Source organism: Propithecus coquereli, unplaced genomic scaffold, assembly GCF_000956105.1.
Source record: "Propithecus coquereli isolate 6110/MARCELLA unplaced genomic scaffold, Pcoq_1.0 Scaffold122, whole genome shotgun sequence".
Taxonomy (NCBI): domain Eukaryota; kingdom Metazoa; phylum Chordata; class Mammalia; order Primates; family Indriidae; genus Propithecus; species Propithecus coquereli.
In genome coordinates, this window is record NW_012136303.1 from 2,157,386 (window position 1) to 2,172,955 (window position 15,570).

Consider the following 15,570-nt stretch of genomic DNA (forward strand, 5'->3'; position numbering starts at 1 on the left):
GGGAGGCTGAGGCAGGAGGATTGCTTGAGCCCAGGAGTTTGAGGTTGCCGTGAGCTAGGCTGATGCCACGGCACTCTAGCCAGGGCAACAGAGCCATATTCTATCTCAAAAAAAAAAAAAGTTCCCAGCCAGAGTTCGAGGGGTCCTCCCCTTTTAAGTTCAGTGTAACCCCCACAATGAGAACTCTCAGGCCTACCTTAGAAGATCTCTTCTTTTCTGCTTCTTTTCTGCTGACCTTTTTGAATTTCTTGTTCAGAGCTTCAAAGAGAAACAGAAGGAACAAAGCCAGATGTTTCTGGGGTCCCTGAGTGGCAGTGAAATGGGAGGACAAGAGGGGGCTCTGGGAAGTCTTGGGGTCAGAGAGAAGAGGAGGGGTTGACTGGATGGGTCACATTGTGAGACTCAGGCCAGCAAGTTCTTGTTAGCCTGCCTGCTGACCTGGAGCCAGGGACTGAGGGCAAAGTGTCCTCTGAAGGAAGGCAGATGGGAAATCCAAGGAGGCCCTAGTCCTGTGGCATTTGTGAGGGGCCTGGTCCCTTGACCTAGTTGGCCCTGGGCCACTCAGAGCCACCCCAGGTTCCCCTTCTTTAGTTTCAAGTCTGGGTGCAAGAACTTTGTGACACCCAGAAAACAGACTTAGTATCGTGTACATGGGTGCACCTGTATTTCCTATGTTCCTATTTTTCCATTTCTCAGAACTTTGGAGCCAGGCAGACCTGATTCGAATCCTGACTCTGCTGACAAAATAGCTGTGTGGCCTTACGTAACCTACTTAATCTCCTTGAGACTCAGTTTTCTCATCTGCAAAAAGGGTTCTGTAATACCTACCTTACAATGTTGTCTTGAGGATAAATGAGATATGTTTATAAGGTGAAAAGTCTGGCACATTGAAGGTGATCAGTGAATGCTGATATTTCCCTTCCCTGCCCTTACTTCACTGATATGTCTAGAATATCCTCTTTTCCTAGTAAAAGGCAAGGCAGTAAGGGATATCATTAATAGTTTTAAGCTTAGGTTCTATATTTAAGCACTTGAATTTGAATTCTGGCTCTGCTTATTAAGAACTGTGTGATCTTATGCTAGTTACTTAACTTTCCTAAGCCTCAATTTCCTCAACTGTGAAATATGAATAAAAACAGTACTCACCTCACAGAGCCTACTGCACACACAGTATGTGTGTTATTATTAGATGAAGTCAACCAGAAGATCTCCAATGCCAGGCTATAATGCCCCTCATATTTTCCCTGAACAGTCATGCTTAACCCTGGCATGACAGGACTGGTTCATCTCAGCCTTGCTTATATTCAGTAGCACTTCCTGAAGTTTCTTATTGTTGATAGGAGTTCTGCGATTCATTCAGTCTCAGAAATATTAAGTTAAACCAAGTTCACCAAGTATCTTTTTTTTTTTTTTTTGAGACAGAGTCTCACTCTCTCGCCCGGGCTAGAGTGCCGTGGCATCATCATAGCTCACAGCAACCTCAAACTCCTGGGCTCAAGCGATCCTCCTGCCTCAGCCTCCTGAGTAGCTGAGACCACAAGTATGCACCTTGCCTGGCTAATTTTTTTATTTTTTTGTAGAGATGGGATCTTGCTATGTTGCTCAGGCTGGTCTCAAACACGTGGCCTATAGCTGTCCTCCCTCCTTGGCCTCCTAAAGTGCTAGAATTACAGGCATGAGCCACCGTTCCTGAACTTAAGTCTTAATTTAAAATAAATACATTAAATAAATAGGTGAAACTCAGATGCAGCAAAAGTTGTAAAAGTGGTTCTAAAATGACTGAGGTTTGAGCAACACTACATTCATCCAAAACAATGAGTGATGGTGAAATTTCAGGCAGGGGGCTAATTAGTATAGGAAGCTGTTTTTGAGCAGATAAGCTATTTTTCTCGCTGGACTTCTGTAGGGGTCTGGCTCAGGGATCTAGGCCAGGAAGTCTTTAAGGGGGCTTTCAGTTTCTTTTGTTAATGTGGGCCTGGAAAATCTTTCATTAAGTTCCCAGCTAGGCCAGGCACGGTGGCTCATGTCTGCAATCCTAGCACTCTGGGAGGCCAAGGCAGGTGGATCGCTCAAGGTCAGGAGTTCGAGACCAGCCTGAGCAAGAGCGAGACCTCGTCTCTACTAAAAATAGAAAGAAATTAGCTGGACAACTAAAAATATATATATATAGAAAAAATTAGCCGGGCATGGTGGCACATGCCTGTAGTCCCAACTACTTGGGAGGCTGAGGCAGGAGGATTGCTTGAGCCCAGGAGTTTGAGGTTGCCGTGAGCTAGGCTGATGCCACGGCACTCTAGCCAGGGCAACAGAGCCATATTCTATCTCAAAAAAAAAAAAAGTTCCCAGCCAGAGTTCGAGGGGTCCTCCCCTTTTAAGTTCAGTGTAACCCCCACAATGAGAACTCTCAGGCCTACCTTAGAAGATCTCTTCTTTTCTGCTTCTTTTCTGCTGACCTTTTTGAATTTCTTGTTCAGAGCTTCAAAGAGAAACAGAAGGAACAAAGCCAGATGTTTCTGGGGTCCCTGAGTGGCAGTGAAATGGGAGGACAAGAGGGGGCTCTGGGAAGTCTTGGGGTCAGAGAGAAGAGGAGGGGTTGACTGGATGGGTCACATTGTGAGACTCAGGCCAGCAAGTTCTTGTTAGCCTGCCTGCTGACCTGGAGCCAGGGACTGAGGGCAAAGTGTCCTCTGAAGGAAGGCAGATGGGAAATCCAAGGAGGCCCTAGTCCTGTGGCATTTGTGAGGGGCCTGGTCCCTTGACCTAGTTGGCCCTGGGCCACTCAGAGCCACCCCAGGTTCCCCTTCTTTAGTTTCAAGTCTGGGTGCAAGAACTTTGTGACACCCAGAAAACAGACTTAGTATCGTGTACATGGGTGCACCTGTATTTCCTATGTTCCTATTTTTCCATTTCTCAGAACTTTGGAGCCAGGCAGACCTGATTCGAATCCTGACTCTGCTGACAAAATAGCTGTGTGGCCTTACGTAACCTACTTAATCTCCTTGAGACTCAGTTTTCTCATCTGCAAAAAGGGTTCTGTAATACCTACCTTACAATGTTGTCTTGAGGATAAATGAGATATGTTTATAAGGTGAAAAGTCTGGCACATTGAAGGTGATCAGTGAATGCTGATATTTCCCTTCCCTGCCCTTACTTCACTGATATGTCTAGAATATCCTCTTTTCCTAGTAAAAGGCAAGGCAGTAAGGGATATCATTAATAGTTTTAAGCTTAGGTTCTATATTTAAGCACTTGAATTTGAATTCTGGCTCTGCTTATTAAGAACTGTGTGATCTTATGCTAGTTACTTAACTTTCCTAAGCCTCAATTTCCTCAACTGTGAAATATGAATAAAAACAGTACTCACCTCACAGAGCCTACTGCACACACAGTATGTGTGTTATTATTAGATGAAGTCAACCAGAAGATCTCCAATGCCAGGCTATAATGCCCCTCATATTTTCCCTGAACAGTCATGCTTAACCCTGGCATGACAGGACTGGTTCATCTCAGCCTTGCTTATATTCAGTAGCACTTCCTGAAGTTTCTTATTGTTGATAGGAGTTCTGCGATTCATTCAGTCTCAGAAATATTAAGTTAAACCAAGTTCACCAAGTATCTTTTTTTTTTTTTTTTGAGACAGAGTCTCACTCTCTCGCCCGGGCTAGAGTGCCGTGGCATCATCATAGCTCACAGCAACCTCAAACTCCTGGGCTCAAGCGATCCTCCTGCCTCAGCCTCCCGAGTAGCTGGGACTATAGGCACGCACCACCGTGCCCGGCTAATTTTTTCTATTTTTAGTTGTTTGGCTAATTTCTTTCTATTTATAATAGAGACGGGGTCTTGCTCTTGCTCAGGCTGGTCTCGAACTCCTGACCTTGAGCGATCCTCCCGCCTCCCAGAGTGCTAGGATTACAGGCGTGAGCCACCACGCCCGGCTTCACCAAGTATCTTGACTTCAAGCTTTTTCAGAGCCTCTAACATGCATATTAGATTAGTGACATGCAGGGCTTTTCCAAATCAAATGAGTCAAGGGACATTTTATGCCCCCAGGATTAATTCAGGGAATGAGCAAGAAGGAGCCGTGACCATGGCAGTGGGTACTGGTAGCAGCCTAAGGAGCAGGCTTGACATCCTGCAGCCCCTTCTCATGGATCAGAGCCCAGAGGCAGGATCCAGGCCAGGCTACTTACGCACAATAGAGACAGAAGAGAAATCCAATAGGTTCATGGAGGAGTTGCTCCTCAGGCTCCTGTCATCTTTGGGCTTCTCTTCAGGTGGTAGGTGGCTGTAGATAGTGAAGAAGCACATGAAGACCAGCAGGGTAGCCAGGAGCAGGCGGGTGACATCCATCCCAGGAAGCCTGAGTGGGACAGAGAAGGTGGTCAGGTGTGTGGGCCAGGGGTAGTGGCAAGAGGATGTGCCTTCCTGCTTTGTGTTTCTTTGGGCTGGTGTTCTGACCCCATTCTGCAGGTGGAGCCAGAGGACTAGCAAGGCTTAGGATGGGGAAAGGGAATTGATGAGGGAAGAAGAAAGAAAAAAGGAGATGGGAAGAGGAAGAGAGAAAGACAAGGACAAGAGGGAGATTAAAGCAAAGAGAAAAAGAATGCGTTGCATTCATCTCTGCTGTCCAGAGGGTGCATTCTGGTATTTTTAAAGCTGGTGGCCCCAGGAAACGCTAGGCCTGGGCAGAGTTGTTGAAAGGCCTGCCTTGTAGTGGCAGAGGCTTCATGAAGGTGCAGAGAATAAGGCTAATTAAGACTCAGTGAGAGGCCGGGTGCGGTGGCTCACGCCTGTAATCCTAGCACTCTGGGAGGCCAACGCGGGTGGATTGTTTGAGCTCAGGAATTTGAAACCAGCCTGAGCAAGAGCAACACCCGTCTCTATTATAAATAGAAAGAAATTAGCCAAACAACTAAAAATAGAAAAAAAAAATTAGCTGGGCATGGTGGCGCATGCCTATAGTCCCAGCTATTCGGGAGGCTGAGGCAGGAGGATAGCTTAAGCCCAGGAGTTTGAGGTTGCTGTGAGCTAGGCTGACACCACGGCCCTCTATCCTAGGCAACAGAGCAAGACACTGTCTCAAAAAAAAAAAAAAAGGCTTAGTGAGAAAGTTGCAGGGAAAAATGGCTCCTTCAGACTAGTGTATATGTCACTAGACTTCCACACCCAGAGGGAACAAAAGCAGCTATGGTTTGTGTCAGGAGGATGGACCTGTGGACATAGGCTAACTGGACTAATTTGTTTATTTGATAGCTGGATTCTGATAGAGAAAGATGGATCCCACAGTGGGTTTCTTCCCAGGAGTGCCTGGATTTGCCTCAATCATGGCTCAAAGCTTCAGCAGTATTTTTACCTTCTAGAGTATGGGGTCTCTGCCTCTCACCCCCATTTCTACATTTTATCTCTGGTCTGGGAAAAGACTGAGACTGCTTTTTCAAGGTCCCCTCCACTCTAGCCATAAGGCCCTAGGGGAGAGAAGAGAAGAAACAGTTTGCTCATGCTGGTCTTGCCCACCCCTGGGCTTCCCCTTATAGCAGCTTGGCCAGTTTCTATCCTAATTTTCTCAGTCTTCAGCTAGATGGAGTCAAACTTTCTGCATGTCTGTTACATTGCAGGAGGAGGGGGTCCAAACAGCCACCTCCCACCCTCATTCCAAACTTCTTGAAGTTGGAGGGGACAGTCCTGTCCTTTTGAAGTCCATCCTCTACCTCTCCCAGCCCATTCTCCTGATTTGGTCAGATCTTTTCATCAACTGGGCACTCGCCTGTCACAAACTGGCCACCAATTTTCTTTCTCAAAGCCTAGTGAGAGGATAGAACAGGCACTGGCTGGGAGTCAGGACTGCTGGATTCTTGTGTTGGCTCAGGCATTAGAAAGATGCATGGATTAGTAAGATGAATAGATTTGGGCAAATCCATTTTGTTTTCTGGGCTCCAATTTCTTTCTTGGTTAAATGAGGAGAGTGGTCTAGATCAGCGGTTTGCATTCGTTTAGCAGGGGAATTCTTTCTTCAGAAAAATACTGATATGCAGAATCCAAATATATAAAACAAAAAGAGGCAATAAAGGGGTTTCTCAGACAGTTCATATCGTTGTTGTGTGGTGAAACAACACATCTCCTTAGGCCCTAATTGCCTGAAACAGCTCCTGAGGCCCTAAGGTTTCCAGCTGCATGCAGTTTGATCTCTGAGGTTCTTAGCCTCTCTATCCATAATATTTAACAAACAAACCGATAACAGAAAAGTCTGGGGACTGAGGTATAGTTATTTGCTTCATTCTCTGCTTCTCAGAACTTGTACTGTCCTCTGTCAAAGCCTTTATCACGTTGTTCATGTGTTTGTCTCTCCAACTTGATTAAAAAACGATGTCATTTTTTACTCATTTTTATGACCCTGGACCTGGTACAGTAACCAGCCCAGAGCAGTAACTCAACAAATGTGGCTGAATAAATGCTCACGAAATTCCTCTAGTCAAAACCCCTGCCCTTGGGCATCCCCTATGTAACTGCTAAACAGCTGCCGCTCTTGCTTCTGTAAACCGCTGGCAGGAACTTCCTGCTATGATAAGATAAAAGAGAAAGAAACCTGGAAGCAGGCGCTCAAAATTTGGTGGGGAGTCTCCTCCCCACCAAATATAAATAGATAATAAATAAATAAATAATAAAACTTGATTCTCTACACCTTCCTTGTGCCGCTCGGTTTGTTCTGGGTCAGTTCTGCAGTAACATTTTGGTTCCTTGACCTGGTACCCCAACTGTGGTGGCCCCTAGAAGCCACCGGCTCCGGACGGGAGTGGCGGCTGGTCAGCTTTAATGACCTTGGTGGAGGCGGTGCCATCCGCCTTTTTGTGGAAACTCCCCTGCTCGTTGGGGCCCCACCGATCACCAGGCCCTGAACCCGCCCAGTTGAACGTGAGGGTGCACACGATCAGTCAGAAGATTTTGGACATGGTAAGGTCCCGGGACCCGTCCCAGTCAGGCCCGTCCTATGGACAGAAGAGGAACTTGATCACCTCCTTCAGGTAGAGGTTCCCTAGGAGGGAATGTTGTAGCCGCTTTTGTGTGAATGTGTAGGGTTCCACAGCCCGTCAGCTAGGGAACTTGACTCGGTCCTCACCTGCGTATCTGTGGCAGCCTCGTATGGCATAAAAATGACCCACTCTCCAGAAGGGGGGTAACCTGGCCTGGGACTTATACGGGTGTACCTTAGCCAAGACGTGCCTAAATCCCCACGAGGGGAGCAGCCAGATGGACAACTGAAAAACTTCCCCACCCTTGTGTGACGCCATTCACAACTTCATCATGGGAGGTATGGAGTCCAAGCCCACGGTCCTGAGGTGCATGTTAAAGAATTTTAAGAAAGGATTTTCAGGTGACTATGGAGTTAAGATGACTCCTAATTGCCTTCGCACACTCTGTGAGGTCAAATGGCCCTCCTTTGGAGTCGGGTGGCCCCATACGGACACACTTGATGTCCCGACTGTCCGGGCAGTTTGGAGAGCAGTCACGAACAGCCCAGGACACCCAGACCAGTTCCCATACATTGATTGTTGGCTAGAAATAGCCCAGACTCTGTCTCCCTGGGTTCGGTTCTGTGCAGAAAAGGGACAGAGTAGGGTTCTCTTCACCCAGAAGCCTGGAGGAGCTAGATGCGGATCAAGTCCCAAGAAGTCAGATGTTAAAACTGTCCACCAGGGATCCCCAGAAGATGCCTTGATTCTGCCTCCACCATATAATCCCACTGACCCGTCCCCAAGGCCACCACTACCTATGGTCCTGGACACCCCACCGCCATCCATCTCACCACCTCCAATGTTGGAGCCACTCACCAGACAGACCCTGGTGGCACACCATCTCCATTCTTCCCAGAATCCAACTCTGACCCTCCAATTACCAGTCCGCAAGGTCCAAGGCCAGTCCCGTGTGATGGATGATGGAAACGTCCAGCCCAGACAGCCAGTCCTCTACTATCAACCCTTCTCTACTATAGACCTCCTAAACTGGAAGCAACATACTCCCTCCTACACTGAGAAGCCCTCCTACACGGTGTTCGCGAAGGGGATAAAAAGCCCACTAATATGAATAAGGTTGTTCAGGTTACACAGAAGGCAGACAAGACGCCTAGAGGCTTCTACGAGCACCTCTGTAAAGTATACAGGGTCTACAAGCCCTTTGACCCTGAGGCACCAGAAAACCAACGAATGGTAAATGCAGCCTTGGTGGCACAGGCCTACCTGGATGTACAGCACAAATTGGAGAAGTTGGAGGGTTTCGCTGGAATGAGCATCACTCGACCGATGGAGGTGGCCCAGAAGGTCTACAGAAATCGGAATAGGGTTGCCCAGAGAGAAAGTGACAAAAATATGAGACAAAAGGTCTGACTCCTAGCAGCAGCACTTGGAAATCCCATGGCCCCTCAGAAACCTGGCCAGCACCCGGAAAGAGGATCCTGAAGGAGGGGGACGCTGAGACCACACCAATGCGCTTATTGCAAGGAAACCAGACACTGGAAAAATTAATGCCCCCACTGGAAGACTGGCCCCCCTCCCCCAAAGACAGAACTCTCCCTGAGGCTTCCAGCTGGAACCAGAAACTCAAGAGCTTATCGGACTTGCCGGCATCGGCTCGGAATAGGGCTAACCAGGTTCCTTTAGCCTTGGCCCCCAGGAACCCATGGTCATTATGGATGTGGGAGGCCAACCAGTGACCTTCATGGTGCACACTGGAGCAGAACACTTGGTGGTGACAGCCCGATAGCCCTGTTTACCAGTTGGGAAACAACTATGGTAGGGGCCACCAGGGACCAAGTTGCCTGACCCTTCTGTCAAGCCCAAACTTGCCAGATGGGGGGACATAAAGTGACACATGAGTTTCTATACCTCCTGGACTGTCCAATCCCTGTACTGGGGCAAGATGTCCTACACAAATTAGGAGCCCAGATCACCTTCCATCAGGAGGGTTCAGCCAGTCTCTTGCTCTGGGCCCGGGATCCCTTATAATGGCAATCACAATCCCAAGAGAGACAGAATGGCAATTATATAGCAAAGCCAGAGAGGAAAACAATCCTCCTGATTTCAGACAGGACTTTCCAACAGTCTGCACAGAAGACAACACCCTGAGCTTAGTACACCTGTGGCCACCTGTGATAGTGGAGATAAAGCTGGGAGCCCAACCCATGAGAAAACGACAATATCCTATCCCAAAGGAAGCCTGGGAAGGAATCCAAAAACACATAAACAGGCTCCAGCAGGAAGGCATCATCATTGAATGCCAATCTCCCTGGAATACTCCTCTGCTCCCAGTGAAAAAGCCCAATGGGAGCTACCGGCCTGTCCAGGATTTACGGATGATCAGTGAACCCACAAGTAACCCTCCATCCTGTGGTGCCCATCCCTTGAACTCTTTTGGGACTCATTCCGCCAGATGCTGTGTGGTTCACTTGCTGGACCTGAAGGATGCATTCTTCTGCTTACATGTGGCACCAGTAAGTCAGCCTCTTTTTGACTTTGAGTGGGAGGACCCCAGCACTGAGATGAAGAGACAGCTCACAGGCACACGATTGCCACAGGGCTTCAAAAACGCACCAATCCTATTTGGAGAGGCACTAGCAGTGGACCTAGCCTCATACCCAAGGGAAGAGTTCGACTGCATTCTCCTGCAATATGTAGACGATCTCCTCCTGGCAAGCCGGACCGAGCAAAGTTGCCATCAAGCCACTCAGGCCCTACTCCAGCTTCTGGCTGAAAGAGGATATAAGGTCTCCCGGAAAAAGGCCCAAATCTGTAGAGAAAAGGTTAAATACCTAGGTTTCCACATCTCCCAGGGATGGAGAGCATTAGGACATGAACGGAAACACACAATCTGTACCATCCCAAGACCCAAAAATCGGAAACAACTTCAAGAATTTCTGGGACTGGCAGGACTCTGCCGCATCTGGATCCCAGGACTCTTATTACTAGCAAAACCACTCTATGAAATCTTATGCGCACCTGAGACTGGAAAATTCGAATGGGCAGAAGAACAAGAAGAAGCCTTTAAGGACATAAAAACCTTTCTACAACAGGCTTCAGCACTAGGATTGCCAGACCCCAGGAATGACTTCAATTTGTTTGTGCATGAGCGAAAACATGTGGCGGTAGGGGTCCTGACTCAAACTGTGGGCCTGTGGCAAAGGCCTGTGGCATATCTGTCCAAGCAGTTAGACTCAGTGGCATCGGATGGCCTTCATACGTCTGAGCACTGGCGGCCAAAGCAACCTTAGTTAAAGAGGTAGATAAACTCAGCCTGGTTCAGCGGATCCACGTGCGGATCCCACACACTGCGATAAACCTCCTCAATAACACAGGGCACTGGTGGCTCTCCAGCAGCTGATTAGTCCAATGTCAGGGACTGTTGTGTGAAAATCCACAGATAACCCTTGAAACCCGTGCTGACTTTGAACCTGGCTACCCTCCTGCCCATTGATCCAGGACTCCGAGACCATGATTGCATGGAGGTAATAGAAGAAGTTTATGCCAGTAGGCCAGACCCCTCAAAGACAGCCCCCTACCAGCCCCAGAACTGGAGCTTTTCACAGATGGCAGCAGCTATGTCAAGGATGGGAAACGGAGAGCGAGTTATGCAGTCACTACACATGAGAAAGTGATCATGGCAGGATCACTGTCAACTGGATGGTCCGCTCAAAGAGCAGAGCTATGGGCTCTGATCCAAGCCCTAAAACATGCGAAAGATAAGAGGACAAACATTTACACTGACTCAAAATATGCCTTTGCCAGCCTACACGTCCATGGAGCACTCTACAAGGAAAGGGGGCTACTCATTACGGGAGGCAAAGAAATCAAAAACAAAGAAGAAATCTTCCAATTACTGGAAGCCATATGGGAACTGAAGGAGATTGCAGTTATTCACTCCTGGGGGCATCAGAAGGGGACAGACCGAGCGGCCACTGGTAACTGTTTGGCTGATCAGACGGCTCAAAATGCAGCTATTCGAGAGCCTCCTAAAGACGATCCCCAAGGTATCAGTCAAATCCTACTAGCGCCGGAATGGCCAGAGAAACGAAGTTATACACTAGAGGAAGACTGGTTGGCAAAACAAGAAGGTGCTACAAAGGATGAACTAGGATGGTGGCACCTATCGGATGACTGAATTTTCATCCCTGGAAAACTAGCATATCCTATTACTTCCCAATATCACACTCTGCCCCACATGGGAAAAACAGCCCTCACCAATTTGCTCAACAAATATTACTACTTTGCCAGACTCCCATTCCTTACTACAACCATCTGCACTCGCTGCCAAGTCTATGCCAAGAATAATGCAACAACACAACCCAGGCCCGCCCCAGGCATCCAGTACACAGGAACTTCTCCCTTGGAAGATGTAGAAATTGACTTTACTGAAGTAAAACCATGCAGGAGATACAAGTACCTGCTGATTATGGTGTGCACTTACTCAGGCTGGGTTGAGGCCATCCCCACACGGACTGGGAAGGCCAGGGAGGTAGTGAAAATCCTCCTAAAAGAAATCATACCTCAGCATGGACTACTACTGTCATTTGGCAGTGACAATGGGCCTGGCTTCATGGCAGAAATTACACAATCTCCGGCTAAAATGTTAGGAATCAAATGGAAACTCCATATTGCTTATAGACCACAAAGTTCAGGGAAAGTAGAGCACGTGAACGGAACCCTCTAAACTACTCTCGCAAAGCTGTGTCAGGAAACGCAACTACCCTGGATAGATCTACTTAGTCTAGCACTCCTCAGAATCAGGTGTGCCCCTAGGGCCAACAGGGTACTCACCCTTTGAAATTCTGTTTGGAAGACCCCCACCCACAATTAAAACTATCAAAGGAGACATCAGACAGCTAGGGGAAATAAGTCTACATACACAACTTACCCTCCTGTCTAAAACCTTAAAGCAAATCAACCACACTGTCTTAGAAAGAACTCCCACAGCCTCAGGACTCCCGGTCCAGCCCCACCAGCCTGGAGACTCAGTCTGGGTTAAAGACTAGAAAAAGACACCCTTAGAACCTACTTGGACAGGTCCTTATACTGTTATTTTGGTCACCCCTACTGCTGTTAAAGTTACAGGTATCACACCTTGGATCCATCACTCTCGAGTGAAAAAGGCTGCGCCTCACAACCGCCTGGACTCCTGGACAGCGCATCAAGACCGAGAAAATCCACTCAAACTTCACCTGCGTTGGAAACCCACCGAGGCCGAGAACCAAGGACTGCATTAGGCAGAAGAACCAACTGGCCCCAGGCATCGCCACTGCACTTTTGGCCTTACCACTAGGAATCGGCTGCTATACGACAACTCCTAGAGACTAGACAGTGCGGGGGAGAAAAACATTTGTTACATTATATTGGGCCACTACAAGATGTTTCTTTTATCTTTGGCAATCACTCTAACCTTCTTATGCTTCTCTACCAAGGCACACCCAACATGCTCATGCACAACAGGGAAAGCCTGTGTCCGAATGCTGACGGGCCTCAGGTACTGTCACTCTGGTGGATTTACCTATACTACCTATATGCCAAGTAGTTGTTATACCACAGCCACCTAATGTACCTATGGGGGAAAGATGTTTTGGAGCGGAACCATTACCAGAGACCTGGGAATATGTCACTCCCAATATGGAAAGCAGGCATGTTGGACATATTACACCCATGCAGGGATGTCAGATGGAGGGGGAGTTCAAGATCAGGCAATAGATGAATACAACAAAAAGTTAAAACAAAACTTATCGAAATAGGCTCAGCAACACCAGCACCATACAATCACCCCGATCTAAGTGGCATAGGAAAACTTACCCTCTTGAAACATCCCCACTAATTAATAAGTTATTAAATATAACCCTTCAGGCCCTACCCAACCATACCTCATGCTGGATCTGTCTCCCACTCCAAAAACGGGTCTATGTTGGAATCCTAGTACCCCCAGAGTGGAATTGGAACAATAGTACATCAGAAGCAGGGACTAATTGGACTGTTCTCCTAGGGCCAGTAGCCAACAGTGTCAGACTAGCTATTACCCAGAACCAGAACATTACATGTTACAGCCAGACACAAGGTAATGTCACAGTGGGAGAAGTTCCTGGAGAAATTTGCACACAAAACATAACCTCTTCCCTCCGGTAATAATACAATCTGTGCCCCTAGAGGAATCTTCTTCCTCTGTGGGAACCAAGCTTACTCCTGCCTTCCAGACAACTGGACAGGGAGATGTGCACAAATCTTCCTCACACCGGACATATCTATTTTCAATAACAAAGAGTTAGAAATAGCCTTGAGCCCTAATCCAACAACTCAACAAAAGCGAGCCCTCTTAGCCAGCCTCCTAATAGGGAGGGGAATAGCCACCGGAATAGGCGGGTTAGGAACATCATTAAACATTTATTACAAACTATCTAGAGAACTAAATGAAGACATGGAATGGGTAGCAGCCTCCCTTCTATCCCTTCAAGCCCAAATAAACTCACTAGCTGTGGTAACCTTACAAAACTGCCAGGCTCTGGACCTCCTTACTGCTGAAAAGGGGGGACCTTGCATTTTCTTGGGAGAAGAATGCTGCTACTATGTAAATCAGTCAGGAATAATAGCCACCAAAGTCAAAGAATTAAGGGAGAGAATTAGAAAAAGAAACCAAGACTTAGAACAGTCATGGGACTTCAACCTGGGATCATGGGCTACATGGTTACTACCCCTAGCCGGACCCATAATAACTATATTCCTCCTAATAACTTTGGGTCCCCTCATTTTCAACTCAATTACAAGATTCATGGAAAACACCATCTCACAAAGGACAGCCCAACTCATGGTTTTACAAGGGTACCATCCATTACATGATGCATTATAAAAAGAATTTTGTAATAAGCATCAAAGGGGGGAAATGATAGAGAAATGGAAAATTCCACTAGACAAAACCCCTCCTCTTGGGCAATCCCCTGTGTAACCATTAAACAGCTGCCTGCTATGATGAGATAAAAGAGAAAGAAACCAGGAAGTAGGCGCTCAGAATTTGGTGGCGAGTCCCCTCTGAGTCTGCTGGAGTAATAAAACTTGATTCTCTACACCTTCCTTGTGCCGCTCGGTTTGTTCTCGGTCAGTTCTGCCATAACAAAACTAAGCTCCTCATTTTCCTGGCTTAGTGGGTTTCTGAAAAGAACATTGTTTGTTGTCTCCTTAGCATCAACTATGATCTTCCCTCTTTTTTTTAAGAGGATCCTGGTCTTAGATATACATTTTGGGTGATGTGTGACCTAACCCTCAGCTCCAGGGGAAGCCTTGATTTATCCATGACAAAGAGCATAATCCCATCCCATCCTCCCCAGTATTGGTTCAGGCATGAGCATGTGACTAAAGATGGTCTAACCAGAGGAAGCCCAGGCCTTTTTCTGATTGTTTAGGGACATTTTCTCTCACTAGATATGTTAATGTAAAGCCAGTAGTCCTGGTTAGTGCTGGCAGCCATTTTATAAACGGAGCCAGCTTTAGGATGCAGCTGACATAGTGGAAGGCAGACTGGACAGACAGTGTAAAAAGAAAATCAAAGTCTTAGGGCCACCCCCAACTCCTTATGCCAAAGAGAAGCTAAAAGCCTCAGACATTTGTCAAAAACTGGCCCCACAGGTCATTCATTAAGGACATTCCTCGCTAACCTCCTAGAAGCAAGAACATGCAAATTGTACCTATGTCTAGCACCTAAAACTAAAGCCTATCTGATTCCACACTAATAATGAATTACAAGTTTATCTTATAGGTAGCAGAACTAGAGACAAGACAGAATCAGACATTGTTTCACCTACCCAGGAACATCTACATAATTGATGTTTCCTTCACTCCTTTATTTTATGTAAAATGTAGATTTCTTGGGCCTCACAAAAATGTAACAATTTGCCTCCTCACCCCCACCTCCCCTTCCCCACACCTTTCTCCCTCTCTCTCTATGCCTTTAAAATGATGAAGGTTCCAACTTCCCCTTTGGTAAAACAGCCACAACTTGTCTGTGATTTGTGTTTTTCCTGGGCGCATCCTCAAAGTCTTAGTTTAATAAACTTCCATTGATTGAGATTTTTGCCTCAGTCATTTACCTGGGTAAATAACAGTAAGAAAGAACATTGGTAACAGAATTAAGCTACTGGATCAGAACTTGCCTGAAGCCCATCTTATATCTGGACTTATCAGTTAGATAAGCCAATAAATTTCCTTTACTGTTTTTAAAAACCCAAAATAAGTGGTAAAGATCTCAGTCGATGGAGGTTTATTAAACCAAAATTTGAGGATGTGCCCAGGAAAAACACAAGCCACAGATGCATCTGTGACTGTCCCCACCACCCCAAGAGGGATTTGGGAACTCAGTATTTATTTATTCAATTTATTTATTTTTTGGATAAGTTCTGGTGATATTTTATTTAGAAAAAGATAATCATTGATTTTAAGATTTTAAGTTTTCTTTCTTTTGAATGCCACACTAATTATACGTAAGATAGTACCAGATAATAATAAAAGTATTTACACGCTGAATACAAAATAAATACAAAGTAATTGTAGAACAAATTAG

The 15,570-nt window shown here is 46.6% G+C and overlaps 1 protein-coding gene across 1 annotated transcript in view; it reads right to left on the reverse strand.

The window, feature by feature from the left end:
* ASIP (agouti signaling protein) overlaps positions 1-4,350 on the reverse strand; it is a 9,384-nt gene extending 5,034 nt beyond the window's left edge. Inside the window, exons 1-2 of the mRNA XM_012665771.1 lie at positions 4,191-4,350; positions 2,415-2,476 (exon numbers count right to left, since the gene is read on the reverse strand). Of these exons, the coding sequence (XP_012521225.1) occupies positions 2,415-2,476; positions 4,191-4,350 (222 nt within the window). The remainder of the gene's footprint in view (positions 1-2,414; positions 2,477-4,190) is intronic.
* Between the last annotated feature and the right edge of the window lie 11,220 nt (positions 4,351-15,570).